The sequence below is a fragment of the Triplophysa dalaica genome, unplaced genomic scaffold, assembly GCF_015846415.1.
Source record: "Triplophysa dalaica isolate WHDGS20190420 unplaced genomic scaffold, ASM1584641v1 Contig11, whole genome shotgun sequence".
NCBI lineage: Eukaryota > Metazoa > Chordata > Actinopteri > Cypriniformes > Nemacheilidae > Triplophysa > Triplophysa dalaica.
Window position 1 is genome coordinate 132,838 of NW_026622645.1, and position 18,670 is coordinate 151,507.

The 18,670-nt window shown below is 37.3% G+C and overlaps 1 protein-coding gene and 1 long non-coding RNA gene across 2 annotated transcripts; both read right to left on the reverse strand.

The window, feature by feature from the left end:
* Positions 1–618: 618 nt before the first annotated feature.
* Positions 619–3,794, reverse strand: LOC130417073 (uncharacterized). Its single transcript, XR_008906141.1, has 3 exons — positions 1,241–3,794; positions 1,026–1,152; positions 619–936 (listed from the first exon to the last, which is right to left on the reverse strand). It is a non-coding gene; the product is annotated as an uncharacterized LOC130417073 (long non-coding RNA).
* Positions 3,795–5,182: 1,388 nt separating this feature from the next.
* LOC130417076 (P-selectin-like) lies at positions 5,183–12,257 on the reverse strand. Its single transcript, XM_056742382.1, has 6 exons — positions 12,238–12,257; positions 11,895–11,933; positions 9,197–9,562; positions 7,635–7,688; positions 6,023–6,155; positions 5,183–5,933 (listed from the first exon to the last, which is right to left on the reverse strand). The coding sequence occupies exons 1-6, from the start codon at positions 12,242–12,244 to the stop codon at positions 5,867–5,869; spliced, it is 666 nt and encodes a 221-aa protein (XP_056598360.1). The 5' UTR covers positions 12,245–12,257; the 3' UTR covers positions 5,183–5,866.
* Between the last annotated feature and the right edge of the window lie 6,413 nt (positions 12,258–18,670).

Genomic DNA, 18,670 nt, shown 5'->3' on the forward strand with positions numbered 1-18,670 from the left:
ATTTCCAGCCGTCGTGAACAATTATATATCAGTTATAAGTGATTAAATACAAAATTAATAGTAGTTAAGATTAATATGGTTTGGAATTGACAAAATGTGCCTGGGAATAAAATATGATCAGAAAATCAACGTGCCTAATAATTATGCACGCCCTGTACTGTCAAATTGTGCTTTTGCATGATGCGTGAAGTAAATTTATTTATTTCATTTAAGAATTTGGAACTGTTTGGAACAGACTGGGAGACGTTTGATAGTGTGACAGAAGATGATGTTGGAGTTCATGTTCCAGAAATTGAGTGCCCACTCACTCCTGCTCTGATGGAAACCGTAAAATCCATCTTTAATCCTCTTGCAACATCTGACTGTTATGGCAGAGATATTTATACATCATTGGTTCAATATTTTGAAAGTCTTTGAAATACACAAACAACTGTGTGAGACCATTTTAAACATTTATTTTGCAAATTTTGAAAACGTACAAAGCAGCACAATGAATGAATTATGAAAACTAATTTGTAAATAAATTCAGAACTGTTAATGATTTTGAGTTGTTGTTTTTTTTAAAAATTATTTCAACAAATATAGTCACAGGAAAAGTTTTACTCAGTGATTCAAAGAGAAGCTTAAAGTTGCTGTTTCAACATGCTTTCACCACCAAATACATTTAAACATTGTCAAATGACTCCCCATATTTCATAGCTATTTCCATTATGTTTTTAAATTCATCCAGTGTTTTCAGGTGAGCTGTAGGAAACGTAATCGTGCGAGTACATGCGCTTACAGTTGGAAAACACACACTTGGTTTTGTGTCACAGTCGTGATTGAACTCCACAGTGATGCTGAAATCCTTCTGGTCACTGGGGAGAATAGGCTTATGTCTCTGGCCTGTCATCCACTGCATAACTTTACCTGCAGTCATTTGTTCAGCTTCACCGTCTTAATAACAGGGAGGGAGGGAGGGTTAAAATTCTGATAATCTTGTTTTCATTCCACTAAGTATGTTTTGCTATTATGATAATACATACCACGATCCTCAACTTCCTGTAGGAAATCCTGCAAAAAGTTCATTACATTTACTTCTTTGGTGTATTTCACAGAACCTTTGTCACTAAAGACAGGTTGGCAATTCTCCAGAATGAAGCCTGCATCCACCTTAAATAAAAGAGATAGTGTTAGCATTTCTATAGCATTTAAAGGGATAGTTCACTTTGAAATTAAATGTTGGTATGTTTTAGCTTACCTCAAGGGCATCCAAGATGTAGGTGTCTTTTTTCCAGCAGTAGTTTCAATTTTGATATTTTTAGGTCAAACCGTTCTTGTCTGTCAGTCGTATAATGCAGGTCTATGGTCACAATCTCAAAGAGCATGCACAGTGAAGTCCAAATTAAACAATTCCCCATCGTAAGGACACATTGATGGCCTAAGACACGAAACAAGCAGTTTGTGTGAGAAAACGAACAGTATTTATATCGTATACCTCTTGTACAGGCTGCAGTGATGACCTCCTAAACAACTGTCTTCTTTAAGCACCTAACGTTACATGTACTCTGAGAGCTTATCTTACCTACTATACTGTCTCTGTAATATTGCTACTCTCTGTTATTAGTTATAACTAACGTTAACCCTTAAACACAAGGGTCGTCAAGTTCGGTCCTGGAGGGCCCGTGTCCTTCAGAGTTTAGCTCCGACCTCATGACCGCCAGGAACAAGTTTGATGACCACTGCTTAAACATGTCAGATTAAAAAATAATAATTAACTTACCTGAGACGAGGTGTGAGCGCTTGGCTGCTGATCCGCCATTTTGGCGCCAGTGGTTTAAACTTTGGTGGGGCGCATGCGCACTTTGTTGAATCGATTCATCTTCCCTCGGATAGTAATGCCTGTGACCTTGATGACGTATTTTTGACAGCCGTTTCGCACACCGCACTTCGTGGTCGTAATTTCGCATGTCGTGTGTGTAACAGAGCTATTGTGAAAACAAGCGCCGTCTGTAAACTGTCACAGTCGTACATTTTAGAGTTGTACTCTAAAAAACACACAAAATCGCGTATCTGTAAACTGTCGTGGCAGTAGATTTTGGAATCCAACTTTGACAAAAAACAGAATTACGTACAATAGTTTTAAATTACGCACGATTAGGCAGTCGTGGCCTAATGGTTAGAGGGTTGGACTCGTGACCAGAAGGTTGCCGGTTCAATCCTCAGGTCAGGCGGGTAACGATTGAGGTTCCCTTGAGCAAGGCACCTAACCCCTACTTGCTCCCCGGGCGCTGCAGCAATAGCTGCCCACTGCTCTGGGTGTATGTGTGTTCACCACTTGCTGTGCGTGTGTTCACTACTCTCTGGATGGGTTAAAAGCAGAGGTATATCTCGGATATGGGTCACCATAACTGACAAATTAGTCACTTTCACTTTCATTATATTAAAATTACACACAAATGTTTTGAATTACGTACGATTATTTTTGAAAGTGATTTTATTCCATAGAACATGTGCTCTAGGTTGTGAAACTAAGTGCGTCTTATTTAAACTACCAAAGGAAGAAATTCTGAGGAAACAATGGCTACAATTCATTTTCAATGCAGGATATGTTAAAAGACTTTCCTTGAAAGAGGGGAAATACCAATCTTATTTGGACCTGTTAGCTCCACCGAATCACAACCTGTAAGTGTGACTGTTTTTTTGGTCTGAACTTCAAGAAATATTTGTGTACCTTATGTCTGTGTTTAGCTAATGCTTATAACGAATATGTTAACATGTACCGTTAATTCTGGGGTATTACAGTTTATTTATCTATGAAACCGGCTAATTTAAGTGTTCAATCTATTATCGTCTATCTATAATCTACTATCGTCTTCGGATGTTTCTTCCACAGACTCGGGCTCAAACTAGTAAAGTGAAATCCCCTCCATCTGTATCTATACACTGTATATATAACCTCTAAATCCTTATCCAGCATTGATGGTAGGCGTTCCATTTGCGACACATGATGAACGCTATAACAAGTTCTTATGACATAATAGTGTTTTTACACCTTCTATGTACATAAACATGTTGTTGGACACTCCATAATCCAAAGTAGGACCTTAAAAATCATACGCTACTTACTCTTTTATAGAACATAAGTTAGAAAATATGCATACATATGAATAAGTGGCTTATTTAACGGTATTCATTTGACATGATACTAGAAAACAAACACCTGACTTTTTTGGCCACCTGGGGTCAGGGATTTACACTTTTAGTTCCTGCTTGAGATCACACACACTTAGATGATAAAATGGAACAAAAATATATGGGAATACACTGCAAAATGTAATGCGATATATTACAAAGTACATTTCCATATATTGGAAGCTGGTGCTAATATTTTTCAATATGCAGCAGTATATGCATTGACAATGTATGGCTAAATATTGAACATATATATTTATTTTGAAACCAAGACAGAAATAAATCTAAGATTCATTAGATTTGGGTATATATTGCTGATAGATGTTCCCATATAAGTGTGACTGTGTAGAATATCAAGAAGTTTATATACTTCTTTATTTAAAAAGTAAAGACTGTGTGCTCTTCAGTTCAGTGAGTGTTAGTTCACTAAGTGCTTTAGTTTGAGTAGGTGTGCTTATGCTATTGTAAACTAGCTACGTTTTAAAATATTTAACATGTATATTGTAAAGAAATTTATATGTATATGTGTTTATATATGGCATTTGTAAATATATTATGGTCAATATATCTTTACACATCCAGTACCATATCTTATCACATGTAAATTAATATATTATAAAGTATATTACTGATTATAAAATAACATATATGCGGACATATAAGTAAATATATTGTCATATATTTTTCAATATATGAAAAGCGGTAATTCCTTATGTATTATTCAATATATTTACATTTACACAATATATTATTCTTTATATTTTCTAATATACCATTATATCTTTAATATATTTTAAATTCATATATAAGGAAATACATTTTCTTTCCGTAAGGTAACTCTACTTAATAAAACAAAAAAAAACATTTGATTAATTTTAAACTATATTTTCAATAAATGCATTTTTAAAGTTTGTTGTGGTTTCGTTTTTGTCTGCATGATGTAATGTTTAGTTTACTGAGTTGTTTCGGTTAATTCCAGTCTAGTCTACATTTATTTAGACAGTATCTAAGATGTCACTGTCACAGTTGTAGTATGTTTTGTTTGCTTTTTTCCTCCCATTGTTAATTTCATTATTAGTTCATTAGTTTTCACTTGTGTTTTGTTATTAGTTAATTGTTCCCTTGCCTGTTTTCACTTGTCTCATTATTAGTTTATTCCCAGCACCTGTTGATCCCTTGTTATATGTTGTATTAAAGTTCTCCCCTAAAGTGTATTCCTTGTCTGCTATTGTTTAATGTCAACGTGTATTCTTGTTCCTGGTTTCCTGTTAGTTGTGGTTTTTGTTATTAAAGTTCCTTTTCATTTGTATCCTGGTGTCGTGTGTGCCTGTATCCTGTTACACGTGACAGAATAGCAAAACAAAGAAAGTAATGGATTACCTGGAGCTCAACATTTGAGGACATTGGAGGACTATGTGGAGGACTTCAGGTTACTGAGCCGTGAGGTGAGTTTGAATGACCAATCTCTCAACGTGTGTTTTGTAGACAGACCCGTAAGGGAGTTTATAGATCTTATCCGGTTGATAATGTCTCGCCTATGTGTCAGCGAGGCTATGCCGGATGGGATCAAGCCTCATCTAGCTCCATTGGATCACGCACTGAGAGACCCTTCTCACCTCGCTATCAGCCTGGAGTTCTCCACATATGTTGATGCTCAGTGTAATCCAGAGCTTGTAGTTCCTCTTGAGCCGGTTCCGTCCGACCATATGTTGCTCTCTGAGCTGGTCCCCTCCGGCCTTCCAGAGGCCCTCCAGCCGGTCCCGTCCAGCCAATCAGAGCCCGCTGCCCAGCCGGTCCTATCCGGACTCCCTGTATCCTCCCGGACTAAGCCCAAATATTTTTTGGGGGGAGCCATATGGGAGGGATAGCCCGATCGGCTAGACCGGTCGTCGGGCTCTCGGAGCGACCGGCGCCCTCCAGGGCTCCCACCCCTTCATGTCCAGTGTTCCCTGCACCGGCCTCCAGGACGCCCACCCTCCCCTTCCCCCTTTGGTACTGTTTTTGGCATGAGGACGCGGCTTATGGAGGGGGGGTTAATGTCACAGTTGTTGTATGTTTTGTCTGTTTTTTTCCTCCCATTGTTAATTTCATTATTAGTTCATTAGTTTTCACTTGTGTTTTGTTATTAGTTAATTGTTCCCTTGCCTGTTTTCACTTGTCTCATTATTAGTTTATTCCCAGCACCTGTTGATCCCTCGTTATATGTTGTATTAAAGTTCTCCCCTAAAGTGTATTCCTTGTCTGCTATTGTTTTATGTCAACGTGTATTCTTGTTCCTGGTTTCCTGTTAGTTGTGGTTTTTGTTGTTAAAATTCCTTTTCATTTGTATCCTGGTGTCGTGTGTGCCTGTATCCTGTTACACGTGACAGTCACTTTCATTTAATACAAGTAAACATAATTCTCTGCGGGGAGACCCGAGGACTGGAGTTAAAACCCCAGACTTAAACTTAGACTACACTTAAAAGTCTACTTTCATAAACTTAGAAGAAGCCAGTTTAGTCCCCAGCAGTATTAAAATAATACACCTACAGGTTTACTACTAGCACTGTTAATTATGTACTTACTAAATAAATAAATAACACTTGAATACACTTAAACTTTACTCTGTATAGTGTTTTATAAGGTTTGGTGTCAGTTGGGTGTAAAACTCACTTGGTGGTGCTTCAACACACTCATAAGACACATTCAGGTATTAGTGAGTGCCACCACAAGGATCAGTGATGTTCACAACTATAGAACAACTCGTTTGTCCATCACATCTGTGATAATAAATATAAAGAACAGCAAAAATATATAAAGATGATGTGATAATATCTGATAACTCTTTAATAATGTTTTCTGTTCTCACCGAGTGGCCACCGTTAGAGATGTGTTCAGACTGCACTGAACATTTGAGGTCTGGTTATCGGATCTTCCAGTAGAGCAGGTCTGTCGGTCTGTACGCCCATAATTGGCTGAAAGGACTTTAATAGTTCCCTGATCTGTTGATAAAAAGTCACATTACAGACAATTGTGTTTGACAAATCTTTATTTTCTCATCATGTTATGCAGGGTGATGCGTTTCAAAAGTCATGTATTTCAATAACGCCAGTGTTGACAGGGTCGCCTATTCCTGCAAAATTTGTCTATTTAGAAAATGCAGTTGCGGGAAACATTATGGAGGCCCGGGGGTTGCGGGTTTTTTGGGCTACTTTCCTAATGCACTGCGGCCGCGAAAATGTTTATTTATATTCTAAGGATACATATTTATTAATTGATGATATTCTTAATGTGTATAAATACTCGGATGAATACCTGGCAACTCCAGGACCGGAGCCGTTTTTAAAGTGTTGGGAACGAGCGTCTGACAGGCTACAGTACAGCTCAACCAAAGAGGAAAATAGAGGCGTATTAGACAATGCATCTGAATTATGTTTTTACCAATGTTTCGTACTAAGGTGAATGTCACTTTGCACAATGAAATAAATCACGTGTAAGTGTACAACAGTTTATTCTTCCGGCTGCCAAATATCACGTTTGAGCAGCGCTACACACAGTCTAGAACAACTAAAACATTGACGTGCTTCTGAATATGCAAAACATTTAACCATGTTTATTTCTTAAGCAAGTTTTTGCAAGTCTTTCTCATCCATTTCTATGGGTGGCCTCGAGGACACATGGGATCTTTTTTAAAGGGACACTCCACCCAACAATTTAAATTCTGTTATGGATTACTCACCCGCTAGTTGTTCTAAACCTGTAAACATGTCTTTGTTCAGTTGAACACAAAGATATTTAGAGTAGAATAACAACTGACAATTCTTTGGCATCATTGAGCAGCATAGCAGGAAAGATTCTAATGGTAGTCAAAGGTGGACCAGAATTGTCTGCTTTCCTAAATCCCCCAAAACATCTTTTGAGTTCAACAGAACAAAACATATATACGATACCAAACAAAACATTCAAATAAGTAAATATAGCAACAGTTACCCAAATCTTAGTATTTTTGTAGTTTCAAACTAAAATCATTTTTGCCAGTCAACTTCCTTATTAGACTGCATGGATGGGCAGTGTTTCAAATACATCCATTTGAAATACATTTTTTTTGTAATAGTATTTTGTATTAAAATCCATTTAATTTTATTTTTGTATAGTTGATTCAAGAAATCAGCAGTCTAATAAAGAGGTTGATTGGCAAAAAAGTATTATGAAAATAACATAATACAAAGACATTTTGTCATTTTAGAAAGTTAAGTTCTACTTCTGTAGTTATTTTGGTTAAAGTAACTTATAAGTAATACAGGAGTCATGTAACGTATTACAATTCCGAGACAGTAATATTGTAAGGTAAGGGATTACTTTTAAATAACAGTAACAAGTAATATGTTATCTATTACAGTTTGAAAGTAACTTGCACAACACTGATGTTATGTGGCCTTTAAATCAGTGAACATGTAAATGATGAAACTCAGAGAACTCACCACAGCTGAGAAGGAAAGTCTGTGATTGACAGATAATGAAATCCTTTGAAACACCTGAAGTCAGAGATGAGAAGTGAATCAGATGTAATGATGCTACTGTGTTACATTGACTGTCTTTGTGTATTTGCTTTAAGGGGTCAAATGACATGGCTTAAACGAATATTATCGTTTGTTTTAGGTGTAATGTAATGTGTATACATGATTTAAGGTTAAAAGACGCTGTATTTCCATATACCGTGTATGTTTGTATCTCCTATTTGCTCCGCCTCCCTTTTTTACAAAACTCATCGCTCCGAAAAGCGAGGTGTGCTATGATTGGCCAGTAATGTAACGCCTCTTACCATATTCGGAACATCAGGTTCCTAAGCAATTGTAGCGACAGATGATAAAATGACATCACTTCTTTGAATCAATTCGACCCCGAATCTTATACGGAAAATGAAGATGATCAAACCGATACATTAACATTGCTAGAGCGATTTGAGCAGGATGTAAAGGATTGGAAGGTTTTATAAAAAATAGTTATAGTAAAGCTTACTGATTTACCTTTTATATACAATATTATAAAGACTATAAACTAACAACCCTATACATTATACAGACTTTGTGTGAGATAGAAACAAGCTCGCATTATAGCAGGGAATGGTAACATAATAAATGCCCTTCTTGATCAACCAGTGTTACGCCACATCTCGTCGCGACTCAGCAAAGACAATAAACCCCATTATAAACACAACATTTGTTGTCTCTAGCTGGAACATTAGGACATACGTTGTCTTTTTTCACATTGCGCGTGTGTCTGCATTTGCAGATCACAACAAACTCAACCCGCTTTAGTCCATAACAAAGTCTTTTACAATAAAGATTTGCTTACAGACTGCGAATCCGAAGCTCCTGTCATGAGAAGTTGGAATGGTTGGAATGGCCCCACTTTTTAACCAAAGCTTTCGTGCATTGCCGATCTTGATATCTTCCAGGTTTGTGAAGCAATTGTCAGTGAAATGCGCTGCACAAACTTGAATATTCGGATTGTTCTTTTCTAGAACAGTGTTGTAAATAAAACGTAATCATTCATTTTTAGTCGTCTCATCCTTTAGAAGGGCAAACAAAGAGGCTTTCTTTTCGCAACGAGACACACAGAGTCTCCACGACATGGCTGCAGAAGTGACGATACAATGAGAATTACAAGTACGGCCACCTCACATGCATTTACATTTGGGCGGTCTTAGTCAAATCATACCACGAAATGACGTACATTTGTGGAAATGTGGTTACACGAGGCGTTTCAGGCAGGTCTGTCTGAGCAATCGCTTTTAGATAGAATGCATCTTCTGTTTCATCACTTTAATTTTTGCAATTTTACATGTCTAATACATGCATGGGCAACTAAAACACACCAAAAAAACACATATATGACCCCTTTAAATCAGAAGTGTCCAATCCTGTAGAGTTCAGCTCCAACCTGTTCATCTGACCCACATGTGTTCTGTTTCTTAACTGTGATGTTTATTATTGTTGTTTTATGATCATGTTTTGTGAAGTGAAGGTTTGCTGTCACTCACCATTGTAGCAGATGAATCCCAGCTTATCAGTACACTTCTGCCGATGCCATGTTCCATTTCTCATAAAAGCACAATTATTTGTGTCAGTTGATGGTTGAGTTTCCCAGTTCAGATATTTCACAGGATCACCCAGAGACCACTTCCATTTATAAACATCTGTTCTCTTCAGTCCAATCCAGACAAACTCCTGATTGTTATTCACAGTCTTCATCACAGTCTTCTTCAGCTCGTTCATGTCATTCTTGTTTTTGACTGTGGCCAGATCTGTGTAGTTCTCTCTGCAGTATTTCTGAGCTTCAGTCCAGGTCTTCTCAATGTTTATATGGTGATAGCGGCGCTGAATGCCTTCAGATAATGAACAGAGAGCTGAAAGAGAGAGTTTTTATTCAAACACATTCACTCAGAGCTGATCTAAGCAGGAGTGTGCTGACACCACACAATCATCATTTACTGACACAGAGTTTGTATTGAAGAAGCAGATTCTGACAGATTTTAGTCTGTTAGTGTCTCACAGAGATGAGCGCTTGAGTCGGAAACTCAGTATCAAATCACAGTTTATAACACGTCAGACTTGCACCATAAAAATGTTTGAGAAAACAAGAAAAACAAGTCAATCTCATGCAGTAAGATTTCTGATCTGGCTGAATGATTGAATATTTACCCGATTTACATTTGTTTAAGTGTGCAATATATTCTGTGCTGTTTGATTTCAATCTCTAATCTATTCAATTTTATTCTATAGTCCACCATCAGCAATAGTTACTCTGCATCACGCACTTTGACCTGAACATTGAAATCACAAACCTCAACCATGATGACATTTCAAAACCATTGTTTGGGTTTACTAATTTTTATTTTACATTTTTAGTAACAAGTTTTGGACTATTTCACTATAAGCAATATAATGCACTGACTTTATCTACTAAAAGATTTCTAACAGTGTGACTCGTGGATAATTTAAAAACAATTTGAGTCTTTTATCCCTAACTGCTGCTACCTCTAAAAAATGAGTTTTATTTTATTTCCTAATAGTGTCCATTCCCCATAAAAACAATGGGTTATTTCAATTGGGTCAAAATGAACAAACCCCACAGTTGGGTTATACACTGGGTACGGAAAGTATTCAGACCCCCTTAAATTTTTAACTCTTTGTTATATTGCAGCCATTTGCTAAGATCCTTTGACCTTGAACTTAAATGATTTTAGCAAATGGCTTTAATATATCAAAGAGTGAAAAATGTAAGAGGGTCGGAATACTTTTTGTACCCACTGTACATTAGCATATGGTGGGTGGTTTTAACCCATTGTCTGCCCAGTCAACACGATGATGTCACAGTGATGTCACCATCAACTTTCAGAATACTCATGATGTGCTCAAACTGTGATCTAAGAGGTTTAGATGTGACTGTTTGTCATTTGAAGTCATCATTATGATGATGAGTGTTTGCTTTAGTTGAGCTCTTGACTCTACAGCGTTTGACTTCTCTTCCTCTGACTGCTGTATCAAGTGTATTTACTTAATAGAGTAAATCTGTTACATTGAGTAATGCTAAAGGAGTCTTGAATGTGAATATATGGATGCGTGACTGTTGATGAGAACTCTGTCAATTTGTGTGAGAATAGAGAGTGAGATTCAGCTGATTTCAGACCAACATATCTTATTAAGGTCTTAAAAGTAAAATATTCATGACAGAAATACATCAAGACTCAGTGTATGAACCTCAACAATGGTAAGAATCAACTGAGAAGCTTCATGCTGCAATGCATGCTGGGAGTCTTGAATGAGTATTGAACTTTGGTGTTACCCATCATGCATTGCAGCATGAAGTTTTCATTCTACTGATTGTCAATGTCCTTGAGTTTAATATGTTGATTCTTGATGTGGGAGTTTAATCAATAATCTCTTAAGACCTTATAGCATATAATGGTTAAAAAATAATTCAAAATATCCCATCTGCCAAAAAGCTGATGCAAACATGATATTCAGAGTTAAAATGTAACTTGAGATCAGTGGATCATTATCACTAGTTAGTCAGTACTTTCAGCGTGGGATCACTTTGGTTTATCTTTGCTAAGACAATTGTGATTCAAAAAACCAACAATGCCAGCAGGCAAAGTCAAACTAGTTTCTAAAAGTTAAGGGTCCTTCTAAAGCAAACACTGTTCAGCATAATGGTGACTAAATACAATAAATTCAAATTAAGCTCACATATTACTTACACTTTCACTGTATTAGAATGGTGTGATCTCACATGTTGACTGGGATTGATTCAATGGTTTCTTGCTATCTGGGCAAATAAACAGTCTGTCTGCATTCAGACCATTCAACTCAACAATCTCACTCAATTCATTTACTTCCATTTGAAAACTGAGACTTGTCTGAAAAACCATTCAAACTAGTTTAAACTTTGTCCTGAGGTCTCTCAATATTAGGCGTTCAGAAGATGTCATAAATAGAAGAAGAAAAACCTTTCACTTTTGACCCCTCAAGGGACATCTATTCAACATCAACACAGACGCAGAAAAGACGTCTTTTGGACACATTGCCTTAGATTGTTGGTGGGATATATTTCCTAAAGTAATTATTACAAAATGCCTCTTTTTCCTCAGAAGAACAGTTATTAATAGACAGCAGATAACTCTGGTGTCAATTCTCCTGACATTTAAATCAAACATAAAAGCAGAAACACAAACTCACCAATGACAAGAAGACTGAAATATAGAATCTGAGCCATTTCTGAGGAAGAAACACATTGAAAAGCTCAAATGTTAAACTTCTGTTTGTTCACAATTTTGGTTTCAGAAACAAATTAAATTGCAACATTTAAAATCAAATCATTCTGTGAGTATGACATAAAAGTTTAAATCTATAAATGTCAATGAAGTTAAAAGTCAACATTTCCATCACTTAGTGTATTTCTACAGAAAGTCAGTTTCTTGATAAAGTTTCATTAGAAGTTATTTTTAGATACAATGTTTATAAAACAAAGTCATATCAAAAGGATAATATTAATAGAAATGAGAATGAAAATAGTTCTTACTTTTCATCTCTTGTGTGTTTCTCTCCTGAATCTGCTGCTGTTTCTCTCTCTCTGTGTGTTTATATGTCATTATATTACATCTGATCTTCAGCACCTCCCATCATTTGGGTTTTTCTGTAGAAAGACTTATTTTCATATTTTACATCCTGCTTATTTGTATAATAGTTTACCTACTGTCCTGTTTTCTATTATGTAATGGAAACAAGGTGTGCGTTCTCTTATTTGCATGTGTGATGTGTGTCAGCCAGCGAATACAAGTGTAAGAAGGTTCAATAAAAGGAAAGAAGGAGGCGGGAACCGGCGAACATTATATACAGTTTTAATAAAATAAACAAACAAATACAGGAAGTTAAATGCCGGCAGCCCCTCACAGACGACTGCCGGCGACACACAGTGAGATGCGGGACCGGTGTGCACACAGCTGATTCCAACTATCAATCACGCCACCGGGCCCGCCTCACGGCTCCCGTCACATCTTCCTGACCACAACATGATATATACAGACACAGCGGGGGTTGATCTGGTGTATTTCTTAAATAGATATATTTAAAACAACAAACATATAGATTTTAGGCATAACTATAAAAAACAGGTCTGGTAGACTTTCATACTACTGTCGACGGGTTGTTCAGTCGTTCCCTTTTGAGAGAACTCCACGCTGCGTCAATGACCACACTGAGGGGAACATCTCTGTGCTGGGGGTCTCATGCTTCCAGAGGGATATTGAAGCCTGTGATGCGACTTCCCCCGCACGGACTTAAGGTCATATTTGAGGAAGGAGGTCACATTGAAGAGTGGCCCTGCGTGTGAAAACAGATGTGTGGCGTGAGAGCGTGACACCAGAGTCAAATGAGTGAGTCTTACGCCCAATGTGTGACAGCCGGCGGCCCTGAAACATCAAAGTAAATATTGATGTCAACATCTGATGTTATCTCATCTCATTTGTGTTTTCTGTTTCTGGGTCAGAACAATGACGTCAGAGAAGCAAAAAGTGATGATTCTTATATGATGAGGCTCTCAGATCGTGTCCCTGGACTCACTTAGCTTTATTCCTCTTTATTCCATCAGTCCATTATTAATATATTAATAGAAGTTTGAATTTTTATTATTTCATATGACAATAAATATATTTTTAAATGTCTTACAGTGAATAAATTGAATGATTACCAAATATTGCTACCAAACATTAAATCCTCCTCAGACCTTCACTACAACATATATGTGTCTCAGAAGTGTGTTTATAGGTTGTGGTTAGACAATCTTTAATGCAAATAGTTGAATGTTAATATAAGTTAATATTTTTTATCTTTACTCGTCTATTTGCTCGAAATTTAAAGGGACATCTCACCTAAAATTGAATGTAAGTTTATTTTAAAAAGAAACGTTCACGTGTTCAGCTCTCTTCCTCATTCAAATGAAGTTTGCCTGAAGCTCTTGGTTAACAAAAGTGTTGTGTACTAAAACTCTTTCCAGGATATCTGCACTCCTCCTGTATCCAAATGTTGGTGTGACAGGGGTCCTTTCATGCTTATTTTTGTGATGGTGGTTTAAATTATAATCTTTACAAATGTTGTTTCCAAATAAACCAAGCGCACATGTATTCTCTTGAAGTATGAATGTACACTGTAAAAAAAAATCCGGAAAATCCCGGAAAAAGTACTGGCAGAAAATTACACAGACTTTTTACCTTAATTTAACAGAGTGGCCACATTAAAATAACAAACAAAAATATCTGTTTTTTTAAAGGTATAACTACTGTAAAAACACGAAACATTTTCTATTATTTAAAAGTTTATGTAAAAAATAAATATTTTTTTAATGGAATACCTACTGTAGAAAAGTGGACAATTTCAATAATTTAATGGTATACCAACTGTATAGAAACGGCGAATGTTAATTATATCTGTAAAGTAATGGAAAAATTACTGGCAGCTCACTGACTTGTAATTACAGTTTTTTTGGATTGCTTACACACTAAAATTAAAAGTAGTACACTATAAGCAAAACCTTACACTCAAGAAGCAAAACATCAGCCCATATTTGCACAACTATAAGCACATTGTCAACCTCACACTTGTTGCAAAACACTAAACACACTTAACATACATTACACACAAAAATCTATCATGAAGTCACTTCCTTGCAGTATCAAAGCACTGACTGTCAAATTACTGCACTGTCCAAACAATTGGTTCAACACAGTCATCACGTGTGAAAACACTTGTTTGCTTAATTGAAGACACTCCAATCAGGTGTATAAGCACTATAAAAAGCAGCAGGTGAGTCAGAGAAAGAGTAAGACAAGGAGGAGAACGAGGAGGAGGACAAGGAGGAGGAGGAAAGGGAGGAAGAGGAAACAACAGAGGAGGAATCAACAGAGGAAGAGATTGAGGCCATGCTGGAGGTAGAGGTAGAGGAAGACAAGAAGGTGCTCAAAGAGGACCGAATCTGACAAATGAGATCAGACCATCAGGTCTCAACATCAACACTGGCACGCATCCTAAAAAAAAAACATATTCACATGAAGCAAATTTATCGAGTGCCTTTTCGAGCGCAATTCCGAAAGGGTGAAACGATTGCAGCATGATTATGCAGGTATGTATTCACTTTAGCAGTGTGATCTTGCATTCTGTCTCATAATATTTTACTGTACTCTAATATGTAAACTAGATCTACACTGAACTACACAATTTTACCTGACACTGTTCTTCAGGGAGTTTTACGAATGGATGGAGAGGAGATCCAGCATGAGTTCATTGACGTAGATGAGGCTGGGTTCAACCTGACGAGAACACAAAGGAGGGCAAGAAACATCATTGGCCACAGGGCTATAGTCAATGTCCCAGGGCAACGTGGGGGTAATATAACACTCTGTGCAGCTATTACACAGAATGGGGTCTTCCACCGCCATGCCCATATGGGCCCTTACAACACAGCACTCATACTTACATTCTTGGACCAATTGCACAACATAACAGCAGCAAATCAAATCAATCATATGCAATACATTGTTGTCTGGGACAATGTGTCTTTCCACCGCTCTGCTCTGGTTCAGAACTGGTTTCAGCAACATCCACATTTCACCGTCCTATATCTTCCACCATACTCTCCATTCCTCAACCCTATAGAAGAATTTTTCTCGGCATGGCGGTGGAAGGTATATGATCTCCAGCTCCAGGCTGAGGTACCCCTCATCCAAGCCATGGAGGAGGCCTGTGACCAGATGGAGGTAGCAGCAATGCAAGGATGGATTCGTCATTCAAGATGTTTCTTTCCAAGGTGTCTTGCTAATGACAACATTGCCTGCGATGTTGATGAAATTCTCTGGCCAGATCCAGCTAGGCGAAGAGACAATGTCTAGTTTTTTTTTTTTACAGTAAACTTAAGTAAACAGTACAATATGTAAAGTGACATTTTGTTACAGTATTATGAATCTCCATGTCAACATTTTGGGGCGTGTTGAGAAATAAATGAGTTTCTTCAGTCTGCAACATTGCTCTTGTGTAGTGTTTGGTGGATTTACATTATATTTGTACTTTGTTGATGGTAGCCTACTCTTATCATAGGGAAGTAGAAGTGCTAAAAGTGTTTTAGGTTTATCACAGCAGAATGTAACTCGTGCAAACAGAGTATAGTAATGTGAAACGTGTGTGTTTCATATTGTAACAAAGTGTGGTTATTAAACAGAAGTGTATAGTTTTTACAAGAGTGTTTAATTATGCAAAGGATCTGTAGTGTTTTGCTAATTGGGTGTGTAGTTGTGCCTATTGTGTGTAGTGTTTTGAAAACACGGCCCTGTTTTGAAAATCGTGCTAAAGCAATCCAAAAAAACTGTAAAGAGATTATATTACAGTTTTTGCCCATTGCTTACACACTAAAACCAAATGCTTACACCAAAGCCACAAAACCCTAACTTCTTGTAGCATAACTTAAACACAGTGTAACCATAGCTTAAACACATTGTCAACTTTATACTTTGTTTGCAATTCTGTAACACACTTACTCCTTTATGCAACACACTTAGTTCTGCATACTACACTCTATTTCATACATAAGACACTTCGTTCAATGAAATCTCAGGGTGCCATTTGGAAAACACATATATCCAAAATACAAAACACATCGGGTAATTGCAACCACTCAAATACACACCTGAAGGCATTACTTGCAAAACTGAACACCAATCAGCCAAATACAAAAAAGCCCTCAGTTTAGCCATTTCAAGAACTTTTTACAGTTTTTTCCAACTGCTTACACACAAAATCTTTTCATGTCACATGCTTTTTGAAACCTCTCACTCAAAGTGCAAAACTACACACCAAATCTCCAAAACCATAAGCTATTTCTCAGCCTTTGACTCAGTGTTCATTGCATAATACACTTTTTTCAAAACACTACACACAATTCTCTACCTAAAACACAAAAATCTAACAGGAAGTGACTTGCTTGCCTTTTCCAAACACAACCAATCAAAATTCTACACGTATTCACCAGGTCACACACAAACTCCTCACATGTGGAAACACTAATTGCTTAACTGATCACAATCCAATCACTGCTTGATGGTAGTATTGGCCTATAAATAGATCGAAGGTCAGATTACCTGTTTTGAACAATGGATGCCAACAATGGACAGAGAGCAAGAGGAGTAGGAGGAGTTGGAGAAGTAGGAGGAGTAGGAGGAGTAGGAGGAGTAGGAGGAAGAGGAGGAAGAGGAAGAGGAGGAAGAGAAGGAAGAGGAAGAGGAGGAAAAGAAGGAAGAGGAAGAGGAGGAAGAGGGCGAGGGCAAAGAAGAGAAGGAAGGAGAGCAATCTCTGATGAGATTAGGGCAACACTTGTTGATCATGTGATCAACCACGGTTTGACCATGAGAGAGGCTGGAATGATAGTCCAGCCCAACTTGAGTCGATTTACAGTGGCGTCAATCATTCGAACCTTCAGAAATGAGAACAGGTGTGGAACTATCTAATGACTATTTTAGCTATAAAGTAATGTACAGTAAAAATACCTATGACTACATAGTATTGCATAAACATTTGTAATTCTAAACCATCCATTTACTGCACTGCATTGAATGAATGAGGTTTGTTATCATGCTGTACTACAGTTTGTTTTGTAAGTTGTTTGAAGTTCCTATGCTGAACACATACTGTGTTTCAATTCTGTACAGAGTGGAAAGGCAAAGATATCATGGAGGACGAAGACGCTTGTTTACAGATGTTTATGGTTTTGTTGAATTCTACTGTATAAAACAGTAATCTTTGGCCTAATAAATATTTTCTGTTGGTACATTGCAATTGTGTTTACAGTGTACTTGTTACCACTCTCAGCGGATTACTTTCACTGTAGAACATTGTATTGAAATATAGATATAAACCCATGAAAGACCAAAGACCTTTAAATTAAGAACAACAGTGTTTACATGGTATATCGAAACTATTCAGTATTATGAAAGAAGTGTTTGCCATTTGATGCAAATGCTTCATTCTGACATGTGTTTATGGTATTTTGAATGCAGTGTTACATTTTGAAGGAGATGTGAGGCATTTTGCATTTTGTGTGTTCATTTTTGGGAATTGTGTTTAGAGTTTTGAGAAAAGGTGACATAGTTTTGAAAACGTGTGTAAGCCATAAGAAAAAACTGTAAGCAACGATGGAGGGAGAGCAAGAGGCAGAGGTAGAGGAGGAGGGGGAACATTTCTAGATGCTCTCCATAATATAGTTGTACAGAATAGACCAGATCATTCCAGGTTTGTGGTGGTATGGGATAATGTCAGTTTCCATCGGTCTGCTCTGGTCCAGGCCTGGTTCACCAACCACAATCAATTTGAAGTGGTATACTTGCCCCCTTACTCGCCATTTTTAAACCCTATAGAGGAATTCTTTTTGGCTTGGAGATGGTGTGTATATGACCGCCAACCACATGCTTCTTCTGATGCTTCTGATGCCAGAAATGCTTCTTCTGCAGGCAATGGAACAGGCCTGCGGCGACATTCAGGTGACAGCAATCCATGGATGGTTTCGACATGCAAGGGGATATTTTCCCCGGTGCCTAGCGCGAGAACACATTGCTTGCGATGTTGATGAGATCCTGTGGCCAGTGTTTTTCTATTTTAATTTTTTTTGCTTTATCTGAATTCATGTTACTGCAATGTACAATATTGATTAGGCCTATTTTCTTTTTTGGTTGTTTGAAAATGTGCCTCCTGAAAATATGCCTTCTGAATAAACAGTGAAAATCAAAGACTGCAGTGTTTTATATAAACTAGACTAGAGTGTTCCCCTGATCTGAAAGTGTATGCATATGATGCAAGTATGTGTCATTTTGTCATTAGAGTTACATTTTGACAAAGGAATGTTAGGTTTTGATAGTAGAGTTTCAATTTGACACTGATGTGAATGGTATATTTCCCAGTTTTGTGTCATGTTTACT